The sequence below is a fragment of the Chrysemys picta genome, chromosome 3, assembly GCF_011386835.1.
Source record: "Chrysemys picta bellii isolate R12L10 chromosome 3, ASM1138683v2, whole genome shotgun sequence".
NCBI lineage: Eukaryota > Metazoa > Chordata > Testudines > Emydidae > Chrysemys > Chrysemys picta.
The window spans coordinates 146169863-146182091 of NC_088793.1; the positions used below are offsets into that span (position 1 = coordinate 146169863).

The 12229-nt window shown below is 39.7% G+C and overlaps 1 protein-coding gene across 11 annotated transcripts in view; it reads left to right on the forward strand.

Annotated features, from left to right (window-relative positions):
- Positions 1–12229, forward strand: part of LTBP1 (latent transforming growth factor beta binding protein 1) — a 333039-nt gene that overhangs the window by 87030 nt on the left and 233780 nt on the right. For all 11 annotated transcript variants that reach the window (XM_008174460.4, XM_008174437.4, XM_042848435.2 and 8 more), the window contains exon 4: positions 6484–6659. In XM_008174460.4, coding sequence (XP_008172682.2) covers positions 6484–6659 — 176 coding nt within the window. The remainder of the gene's footprint in view (positions 1–6483; positions 6660–12229) is intronic.

Consider the following 12229-nt stretch of genomic DNA (forward strand, 5'->3'; position numbering starts at 1 on the left):
TCCACATAACCAATCATTTGGCCCACTGGAAGCACTTGAATGTTCACTGTGTGGTCAAGGCATTACCACTACAAGGTACTTGCACTCAGACTCTCCACAGTACTGTTGGTCTTTCTGAAATGCCTAGCAGTGGTGATAGCCCACCTGAGAAGGCAGGGAATTCACATCTGCCCCTACTTAGGTGCCTGCTCCTCATCCCTCTACCTGGATGCTGTCAAATTCTGCCATCAGAACAGGGTGATCCCTGGTCATCCTTCATCTCCTGTGAATCAACAGCAGCCTAGTGGATTTCCTGTGTGGGCAATCAATGACCAATCACAAATGGTTATCGCACGGATCCATTGTAGAATCGAAGTTCCATCATTTGTGAGGACAAAGTCAAGTGTCAGAACTACTGTTCCAGAGGAGGCTTGAGTCAAGGACTGTTACCAGATGCTTTCCTTTTGCATTGGAACAGAGGCCTACTCTCTGCCTTTCTACCAGTTTCCCTAATTCCCAGGATAATTTCCAAGATCAAAAGAGACAAAGCCATGATCATTCTCACAGCTCTGGCAGAGACAATTTTGTCCGATAGAGCTGCTGCAGATGTCCCATCAGCCTCTTATGCACCTAGACTCATCTCACAGCACCACAGCCAGATACTCCATCCAGACCTAAAGTCACTGCACCTGACGGTATGACTGTTGGCTGGTTAAGTACCATAAATTAAATAAAAAATAAATAAATTAATGGAGATAGCCCATCTCCTAGAACTGGAAGGGACCTTGAAAGGTCATCGAGTCCAGCCCCCTGCCTTCACTAGCAGGACCAAGTACTGATTTTGCCCCAGATCCTTAAGTGGCCCCCTCAAGGATTGAACTCACAACCCTGGGTTTAGCAGGCCACTGCTCAAACCACTGAGCTATCCCTCCCCACAAATGGCTGGAGACTGCTCCCAACACATCCAGGAAATCCTGAATCAGAGAAGGAAAACATCTACCAGAAGGACATACTCATCTGAATGGAAGAGGTTCTTGATATGGGGACATACCAGGTCCAAGCTTTGCTGCTGAAGATCCAAGACTTTTAGTTACACTTAAAACAAGCCAGCATGTTGTTCAGCTCCAATGAGATTCACTTCACAGCAGTCTCATTTTGCCATTCAACTGTACTGTCATATTTGGTTTCCTCTCTCTTCATGGTATCGAAGTTTCTCAAATGGCTATTGCTCACTTAACCACCTATTAGAGAACCAACTTCTGGTTGGGACCTCAGTATAGTCCTGCAGCTCAAGGAGTCTCCCTTCAAACCTCTCTGAATGTTCCTTATATGATATAAGCCTTCTAGGAAGTTACAGATGCCACACTTCCTGTACACTGTTTATTCAGTCTTTGGTTTTCTGGTACACACTTCCTGCTGGGGCAGAAACAAGCCAAGGAAAGGGTAGTTGCAGGCGGCAGCTACACAGAGTGGTAGAAAGTTGTTACCTGTTATATTCATAATAAAAGGTTTATCCTGACAGTGATCTGCTTTGTCAGTAACGGCATGTCTACATTTACAGCACTGTAGTGCTTAGTGTGAAGATGCTACTCTGCTCCCCTCAGCGTAGATATCCACCTCCCTGAGAGAGGTGGTAGCTATGTTGATGGGAGAAGCCCTCCCAGCAACATAGCACTGTTTACATTGGGGGATTAGGTCAATATAACGTCACTGCTTGGGGTGTGGATGCAACTGCATGTAACTGCCCCACCAGCCCTGAAAATCAGGGGAAATGCTGTATACAGTGATTTGAGCTGGATATGAAGGCCACAGGGGCAAATAAACTCGAGGATGAGCAAAAGATTGCTCTTCTCTTAATGGTGAGAGGTACAGAATCCCTAAATGTACACAATGCATTCCACACAGAGGTGGTGGGGAAAGAGGAAAGCTTTGCAGAAATAATGAAAATGTTTTGAGGATCATAGTGTTCCTAGTAAAATGTTACCTGAGAGAGAGAGAGAGCTGTTCCAGATGAGAACACAATGAATGAAAAGCAACAGAGGAGTTTGTTACAGACTTAAAACTAAAAAGTCAGTTGTGTGAATATCAAATATTAAAACTCTCTGATTAAAGACCAGATTGTCCTAGGGTATAACAATAAAAGTGTCTGTGAATGGTTACTAAGGGAGATGGATTTGACACTAGAAAGGGCAATATGTATTTTCCAAGCAGCAAAAAAACAACTAAAAAGCCTAGAGAAAGGCATAGAGCATTTGACTGTGAGTATGATAATTTTCCCCTTCCTGGTTTAGCTAACAGAAATTAAATTGGCCAAAGACCAAAACCTGGAAAGCAGGAAACCATTCCAGGAATGTGGCAACCATCATGAGTATAGGAAATTTCCTGACTCTGGCAAATATATAGAAATAGTTATAAACCCAACCATTATGCTAAAAGGTGAAGAGAAAGCAAAAAAGTGCATGTATTAATTGTAGAAAAGTTTCCTCAAGTGAAGAGCAAGAGCTATTTTTAAGCACAGTAACAGAGGAGGCTGAAAATGCAAAAGATGGACTAATTAAAATGTGAACAAATGGCACATATAGGACATACAAGATAGACACTGGGGCACAAGTAAACGTAATAACAGAAACTGAAATAGAGAGATGTAAGGAGCACATAAAAGCGGAAGAGGCAAAAGTGTCTGTGAAAGACTATAATGGAGCAACAATTTCAGTATTGGGAGAGTGCACATCAACAGTTAAAGATAAAGGAAATTGATAAAACAAGAGTTTGTGGTGGTACACAGAGGCAAGCAACCAGTCTTGGGTTTACTTGAGGTGCTTAGTCTTGTTAAGAGGATGTATACCAGAGTGAATCAGACAACATAGAACCAGATATGAAAGTATTAATGGCATCTTATGAAGATGTAATCACAGGAAATGGGTGCCTCCCAATAACTTATAAGACTCCAGAAGTATTTCACTGATCCAGATGCTGGACAGTCTAGCAGATGTGAAAGTGTACATTGATGACATCATAATTTAGGGTAATACTGCCATTGGACATTTGGGGGAGACAAGGTGAGTTAGGTAACTTCTCTTATTGGACCAACTTCTTACAAGCTCTGTTCAGTTCGAAAGCTTGTCTCTCTCACCAGCAGAAGTTGGTCCAATAAAAATATTACCTCACCCACCCTCTCTCACTAATATCCTGGGTCCAGCATGGCTACAACAACACTGTAAACAGTGAACATCTGGGATGACTGAAGAGAGATTGCAAGAGGTAATAACCTTAAAATGAAAAGGTCAAACCTCAGTTTCAAAATAACATAGTTGACGTAAAGAATGACCTCCAAAGGACTCTTACCTGATGAATCAGAGAGTCGTGCAAAACTGAACATGTGGAGACCAAAAGGGAATTCAAAGGCTGTAGGCATGTTGAATTGTGTCAGAAAATTCATACCTAATTATACAGTTCTCACAACTCACCTAAGACTGCTGCTTCACAAGGGCATCGAATGGGCATGGATGCCAAGTCTTGAAAGAGAGTTCAGTAATTTTAAGGACATTCTGTCATTAGCTCCAGTGCTGCAAGTTTTGAGCCACTGAAAGACCTCAAACTCTCCACAGCTGCCTTCAACGAAGCGTTGGGAACAGTACTATTACAGTATCATGGAACTGATTAGCTGTCAGTGTCATACGCATGTAGGGCTGTGACAGCCACAGCGAAGATGTATACACTAATTGTAAAAGTGACAATAAGTCTGGGATATGGGTGTACAAGATTTCACAACTTTCTCTCTGGTTGTAGCTTCAATGCAGAAACTGATCACAAACCACTGATTGCAATACAGAAAAAGGGATGTGGAGAAGCAGCACCAAGGATGCAGTAACTAATTTTATAAATACAGAAGTATGATGTCAGCCTGGAGTTCCTACCTGGATGCCACTTAGTAATGGTAGACACCCCCTCAAGAGCATGTGCTCCATCTAACAATACACAACCTGATATCTGGATCAGTCAGTGAATATGATAAAAGTGTCACGCTGTATCTCTAGGCATATGACATGAATTGGAGACAGAAGCAGCTAAAGATGAAATGCTGCAAGCAGTGATACAAGTGATAAGTAAAGGTGGAGACAAAATCAACTTCCTGTTCCCACTATAACAATGAGCTTTCAGTGATCTCAGGAGTCGTCTTGAAGGGGACCCAGATTGTGGTTCCCACAGTGATGTGAAGGACAACATTGGAATGAATACATGAAGGGGACCTAGGAATGACCAAATAAAAAAAGGAGAGCTAGAGAAGTTGTATTCTGGCCAGAGATAAATATTGACATTGAAGAAATGGCGAGCAGATTGGAATGTCAGAAATACAGAGATTCTCAGCAGAAAGAACTAGTGATATTGCATAAAAATCTTGCAGCTCCATGCGAAAAAGTAGGAATTGACATATTTAATCTGGAAGACATAATCACCTGGTTATAATGGACCTACTTGACCACTTTCCCAGAAATAGTCATGCTTGAAGATACCACAGCAGCAACAGTTGCAGGCACATTAAATCTGTATTTGCATGTCATGGAATTTCAAAAACCGTAATAATGGACAACAGACCACAGTTCAAAAATAGGGAATTTCTGGACTTTGCTAAAATGTACAACATTCATCATAAGACATCTAGTCCCAGATATCTTCAAGCCAATGGATTAACTGAATGTGGAGTATGTATAGTGAAGAACTTGCTCAAAAAAGCATTGGCTACAAGACAAAGATCCATCTTTAGCACTACTCAATTTATAGAGCTTCATCCGCTGAACTTTACAACAGATGTATAAATACTTGAGTACCAGATATGGGACAAAAAGAAAAGATGAGTAATAGGAAATGAGTGGGAAAATACAGTCAATAAGGGAGCAAGATCCCTTGCACAGTTAAAAAACAAAGACTTGGTGAGAATTTGGAAAGATGGGCACTGGTCAGTCAAAGCTACAGCGATCAAAGAAGCGTACCTCTCTCATACTCAGGCAAAATCTTCTGAAGGGATTGTAACTATTTGACAGCTTGAGAGAAACAAATGAAGTGAAAACAGACATACACGGTGAAAACACTTCATCAGAGGCAGGAAGAAAGCCAAGTAGCAGCCTGTAAGCATGGTGTCAAGTATCAGGGGGTAGCCGTGTTAGTCTGTATCTACAAAAACAACAAGGAGTCTGGTGGCACCTTAAAGACTAACAGATTTATTTGGGCATAAGCTTTCGTGAGTTAAAACCTCACTTCTTCGGATGACTAACAGATTTATTTGGGCATAAGCTTTCGTGAGTTAAAACCTCACTTCTTCGGATGCACTCTATGCATCCGAAGAAGTGAGGTTTTAACTCACGAAAGCTTATGCCCAAATAAATCTGTTAGTCTTTAAGGTGCCACCAGACTCCTTGTTGTTTTTGTAAGCATGGTGTGACCCGGGTGAAGCCTAGAGTAAGATTCTGGCTCTGGTGCTAGCTAAAGTGGCTTGGGGCTATAAGCAAAGAAGTTGTCCCATTTTTTGGTTCCTGCTGCCTTCAGAGAAGCAGGTCTTTGTACATTTCTTGCAAATAAACAAGATTGCATCAAAGAATTTACCAGACTTCATCATCAATTTCTACTCCCAGTTGGGACATCCCTAGGGCCCTGAACTTTGACTAGCTGCTCAGGTCAAAAAAGAGGTAATAATAATTATAGTGAAAATACCTCCTTTAAAACACACTTAAATGGTAAAGATTTTTACTGTTAATCCATATTTAAAAGGAGGGCTCACTGAATACATTTATTTAAAAATTCTTTCATTTCTCCAGTGGACTAGTCACCCTGGGCCAAATTTAGACATGGTTTAAGTAGAGAGGTCCATTAAAAAGGATAAAAATGTGTACAGTGATTGTAAACCTAAATGCTTTAGCTCATAAGTCAACCACTAACTGACGAAGAAACTTCGATAATGAGCAAGATATTTCATTATTTCTTGTATCTTCAGCTGAAATACTTGGTACCAGCCATTGTAGGAAACAAGAGAATGGCCTAGATGCATTGCTACTTGTGTGATCCAATCCGGAAATTCCTATGTTCTAACAAAATTGAGTTCTGACTTGGACTTCTGAGGAGAGATCCCCCCCCCCCCTCACCTATATATATATATTTTTTGGTAATCTGTTAAATGATGTCAGTACTTAGTAGGAATATCATAAGACAATCTCTGCAAGTTTAATAGATCCCCTTTGTATGATGAGCTATGGACTGACAAGGCCAGGAGAATGCTAGAGGCATGACCAGGTAGAATGAATTGAAACTCAAGTTGCTATGTTTCAAAGCCAAAAACTTTTATCCAATAAGTTTTCCAAACTTTATTTTGAGACCTTAAAATGAGTACAGATGCATTATCAATAGTTTCCCCTGTGTGTGTGTGTGTGTGTGTGTGTGTGTGTGTGAGAGAGTGTGTGTTTGCTTCCATGGTTAATTTATTAATTTCACCTCTTTGTTTCCCTTAAACAGAATGATTCCCCTTTCATCTCAGACTTTGATGATGAATCTTCATCATGGCCAGACACAAGAATATGTGATCAAACCCAAATATTATCCCGCAAAGAAAGTGATTTCTGGAGAACAATCCGCTGAGGATTCATTGCCTCTAAGAATGGGCCAGGATCAACTTGCATCACCTTTCCGTTGTGAGTAAAACTGTAAACAAATAGCATAGAGAAAACCGTTTCAAATCTTGGAAATATTTTGTATGATGTCTGGATGATTCTAACATGTCAAAACAGATAAGTTAAAATAATAAAAAACAAGATAATTTTCATACAAACAAGACGGTCAACATTTAGTATGGTTTTCTGTTTATAAAAAAAATGAACCTGACTCACCTTTAGAATTATGTAATGCTATTTCCACATCATGGCTTCTTTTCAGATAAAAAAATGCTTCGTGAACTCTGCTAGATTTAGATATAACAGAGAGTATAGCCAATATAAACTAACAGATCCCTTCCTCCAATCTTATATCCAGAACACACTTCTTGAGAAGCTGCCATTCTGATCAGTGACTTTTTTTAATGTTTCATTTATTATGTGTTTATGTACTTTTGCGCAGTAAGGAGATTTTTTTTAGTTCGTATTTGTAAAGAATGGTAGTATAGTGCCCAGCTTGTTGCCTTGGCTCATGTCCCATCATGTGGACAGCTCAAGGACAAGCTCTGTCTTAAAGGGTGGAGAATATGATGAATTATGAGTTAGGCATTACAAGGTGACTGCTGGCTTGATCCGAAGAAATGTTCCGCGCGTTAAAAGGCCATGCAGTTAATTTGAGGAAGTAAGGTGCTTATCTTCTATTCCCAACAAACTTTTTCTGCCTAAACTTGATTTCATTATATGTTAATGGTTATGTATTGTGGTAGAGAGAAACAGTTTCTGCTGTGAATTTAGAAAGAAGGAGCTTCACACTAGTGAGAGTAGTTAAAAAGCTGTGAATATAGCTTCCATATGCAGGTTTCAGAGTAGCAGCCGTGTTAGTCTGTATCCGCAAAAAGAACAGGAGTACTTGTGGCACCTTAGAGACTAACAAATTTATTAGAGCATAAGCTTTCGTGGGCTACAGCCCACTTCTTCGGATGCATATAGAATGGAACACATATTAAGTGTGTGTGTGTATATATATATATATATATACACACACACACACACACACACACACACACACACACACACAGAGCATGAACAGGTGGGAGTTGTCTTACCAACTCTGAGAGGCCAATTAAGTAAGTGGAAAAAAAACTTTTGAAGTGATAATCAAGCTAGCCCAGTACAGACAGTTTGATAAGAAGTATGAGAATATTTACAAGGGGAAATAGATTCAATGTTTGTAATGGCTCAGCCATTCCCAGTCCTTATTCAATCCTGAGTTGATTGTATCTAGTTTGCATATCAATTCCAGCTCAGCAGTCTCTCGTTGGAGTCTGTTTTTGAAGTTTTTCTGTTGTAAGATAGCCACCCGCAGGTGTGTCATTGAATGGCCAGACAGTTTAAAGTGTTCTCCCACTGGTTTTTGAGTATTATGATTCCTGATGTCAGATTTGTGTCCATTAATTCTTTTGCGTAGAGACTGTCCGGTTTGGCCAATGTACATGGCAGAGGGGCATTGCTGGCACATGATGGCATATATCACATTGGTAGATGTGCAGGTGAACGAGCCCCTGATGGTATGGCTGATGTGATTAGGTCCTATGATGATGTCACTTGAATAGATATGTGGACAGAGTTGGCATCGGGCTTTGTTACAAGGATAGGTTCCTGGGTCAGTGTTTTTGTTCAGTGATGTGTGGTTGCTGGTGAGTATTTGCTATCAAATCTCTGAGAGTGTGGCCTATTTAAGGAACAACATTCTCTCTGAGAGGCCACTGGAAACCCTCTGGTTATATTAACTTCTGGAGCCTGATAATTAAAAGAGGTTTCATGGCCTGACAAGACGGGTCATGAAGTAATTATAATTTCCAATTGCCTATTCTCCAATTCCAACACCAGATCCAGAATGTAACCAACTCAGTGGATTCTGAGCTCAGAAAACTGCTGCGTCTTTCAAAATGTGATATTTTAATACAAAATAAATGACTGCTGCAATTTAGTTAAGTAGCTATGTTTCATAAGAGTTCTGCTTAATTAAACCACTAGGAGGAGGAATGATGGCAATATGGTAGAATTCAATTCAGTAAGAAAGGAAAGGTGAGGTCTGATTAGTAACTATAAAAATACCCAAGCTTTTCTCTCAACCTAAATTTTAAAAATCTACTGGTAGATAGAGGTTTTCTTTTAAATCCTATTTATCTTTAAATAACTTTTGAAAAAGATAAGATAAAATAATAGCCAGATAAATATGTTCTGGGGCTAACCAAGAATTCAAAGATAACAATAAATAGAGTGCCAAATATATGATGCTGTGAGTTAAAACTAATTCTCATAATTTCTGCATTCAGTTTTAAAGCATAGACGTCTGTTGCTTTGGTTGAAAGCCAATAAATGTGGGAGGGTAGGGTAAATCTTTGGCTGTGATTTAGTCTATTGATTACTTATCTCCTTCTTATGTGGTATATATTGTTCTTTCCAAGTTAGAGTTTGACACCAGGAAGCTGGTCTACTTTTGATCTTGATAAATTCTACAGCCAGGTTACAGGTTCACCCAGGAATTGTTTGACATTCTGGCTGAACTGCATCCAGCACTAACCGTGTCTGCTCCACCAGCTTGTACCATGTAAATTTTGTTAAATAATTTCATGAAATTTAAGCATCTGTTTCTTTTCTGAAATCTTACATTGGAAACTTCTGCTGATAATAGTATAAAACAACAAACCATGTAAGATCTTGATAATTGTCAAATCAAAGAATTATGAGAGAAGCCAAACATTTTATTTCATGTGGTAGTTTATTTTAGATTCTATTTCAGACACATTTTTTGGCTCAAAATATTTTTTCCTTTTACACCTTGCATCACTGATTGAAAGAAAACGACAGTTGTTTTACTTGCATTTGTTTAGTATTAAAGTGCTTTTCTGAGATTATCCCGTTTTTAAATACACCTCTACCCCGATATAATACGAATTCAGATATAACGCGGTAAAGCAGTGCTCCGGGGAGGTGGGGCTGCGCCCTCCGGCGGATCAAAGCAAGTTCAATATAACGCGGTTTCACCTATAACGCGGTAAGATTTTTTGGCTCCCGAGGACAGCGTTATATTGGGGTAGAGGTGTATTTATTTTCTTTTGTGGCATATTTTAGTCTTTTCATCTTCAGAAGCTAGAATTGCATCAATTTGCAGTAGTTAAAGCCTAATAACCGCCACATAGCTAGCTCATAGACTCTTACATTAAAAGTAAGCAAAATCCACCTGATCCTTATATACAGGAAAGACTTAATTGTTTTAAAATGCCATATTCCTATATTGATTTCTGTTAACTCCTTAGGTAGTTCCATTCCAACATGGTTAACATCTGAGGTTAAGTTGGTATAATATTTTATAAGTCCTAAGTAATTGCAGTACAAGACACACCTTCAAAGACAGATTTGCCTTTGGCCATTGTTAGCTTGAGAGGGGGCAAGGAGAGGGGTCGATATAGACCCTGAGGGTGTCTAAGGAGTAGATCTATCAACTCTTTTCCTGAGGCGGCAGCAGCCCCTGTTGGCAAACCTGAAATTCATTGGCAGAGACTTCTGTTCTGTCAGACCAATACTACTAGGAGTAGATAGGGGAAAGACATACTCTGAAGCCACTAGGCAGAATAGGTTGTGGGGCAAGTATAGCACCTGTGACATCTCCCCCAAGTTTGCCGACGGGCACCTGCAGCTGACTTGGGGCTCCACCTTCTTTAAAGAAGCGAGTGTAGAGGGGGCATTGTTGTTGGATTTTGACCTTTGGGCCATATCTGCCCAGTTGTGTGTGACAAATGTCAATAAAATAGTTAAGATACACATAGATGTAAAATGAGCCATATTGAATAATTTTTCAGAAAAGTTTATGAGCATTTCCTGGTGGAACATTATCCCTTAATATCTCTGAGATGGAGGTGTCTGGTTTGTCTTGCCACTTTCAGAGCCTTCAGTGTTCTAGATTTACTAAAGTGTGCAAAGAATGAAACAGGTGACTTTTGAATAGTTATTGCTGCATTTGGAAGCATGCTAAAACTTTTTTAAAAGTCCACTAAATTCTGCTGAAGAGTTATATGAATGCTATGCCAATGGAGCTTGAAAATTCAGTGAGCTCTCAAGATTATGCTGCTTATATGTTAAACTTTAGTGAGACATGAAATGCTGGGTTACTCTCTACTGACCCCTCCAGGACCCGGGATCTGGACTGAGCCGTGCTCCATCCTTCTTCTGAGATAAAACCCTTCTGCTGCTGCTAACCAATGCACTTAGACCTGTAGCTCAAATGGTGGCACTAGATGCTGAAAGTTCATGGTTCAAACCCTACTGATGATGTGTGATGGAATGGTTATTACAGTTGCACATAGCAGAATTTGTTTTTACCCTTTCCCTTTAAAGAAACCAATAGGGAGACTGATAAAATCCAGTGGATTTCTACAATCTTTGGAGGCTGGATAGAAATACATCAGCATGGGTTTTGATATAGCTAGTGAGGGGAAATAGCTTCCACGCTGAAATGGATGGTTACATAGCCCACCCAGCATGGGTGAACTATACACTAAAAATATTTAGATCAGACCCAGAGGTGAGGCCATGTCTATGGCCTGCTTTATGGGAGTTCTCCGCAAGCCAATAGTTAATACCCAGAGAGCACATTGATTCCAGGAAAGTATATATCCTCACAGCTGAACCGTCATTTGCGTGAATGTAGAAATCCCCAGGGATACAAAATTCTCAGGGATTCCAATGGTAACATTAGCACCAACTTAGAAAACTCACCTGTGAAATTCCCCATTTATAAACCAGCAAGCAAATAAAACTTAGATAAAAATTCAGATAGGACTTACTGCAAGAAAAAATTCCATTGAACTTTACTCTTTTAAAACAGCTATTAAATAAATATACACTAGCCAGCATGAGTTGAACTTGAATTCTGTAAATATTAGTGCTGGGATGATGGCTTCTATAAATTAAATGCTACAGAGAAGTATAGACTAGAGGGACTCTGTGCTGTCTTTTAAATCCATGAATGTTTAAATGATAATGAAGTAACTCCTGAACAAAATGTACTCTGCTCCTGGCATTACTGTCAGCAAAATTATTGTGATAATTACTTACTAGACATACCATCTATTAGTAATTAGTAAATTCATGCTATTTGCAAATTAGAAGATACAAAAAAAGGGATAAGCAAGGCAGATTTCCACAGGTTTTTTTTTTTTTTTTTTTTTTTTTAAATTTGCTTCTTTTGATAAAGTTGCAAAATCTTTTGCTGGGAGCATAACCAATTGCCTGATTGTCCTTCCTGTGCTGCACTGAGCGGAACTCAGACACAGGGGAGAACTGAGCCTAAGAAGGAAAAGGATGTCCCCAGCTTTCCACGGGGATGCACATAATACTCGCTCCTAGCTCTGGATGGACCCAAGATGATATACTTTAGAGTCAGACACTTTTCTGGAAGGAAAAGCTCTTTTAGGCTATATTTAGAGGTTTTAGGTTCCATTTGAGTCCTTTTCAGTTGGATTTATGGCTGCACTAAAGTCAGTGGGATTTTGCCATTGACTTCAGTGGGGCCAGGATATGACCCATGATAACTAAGGCACCAATCT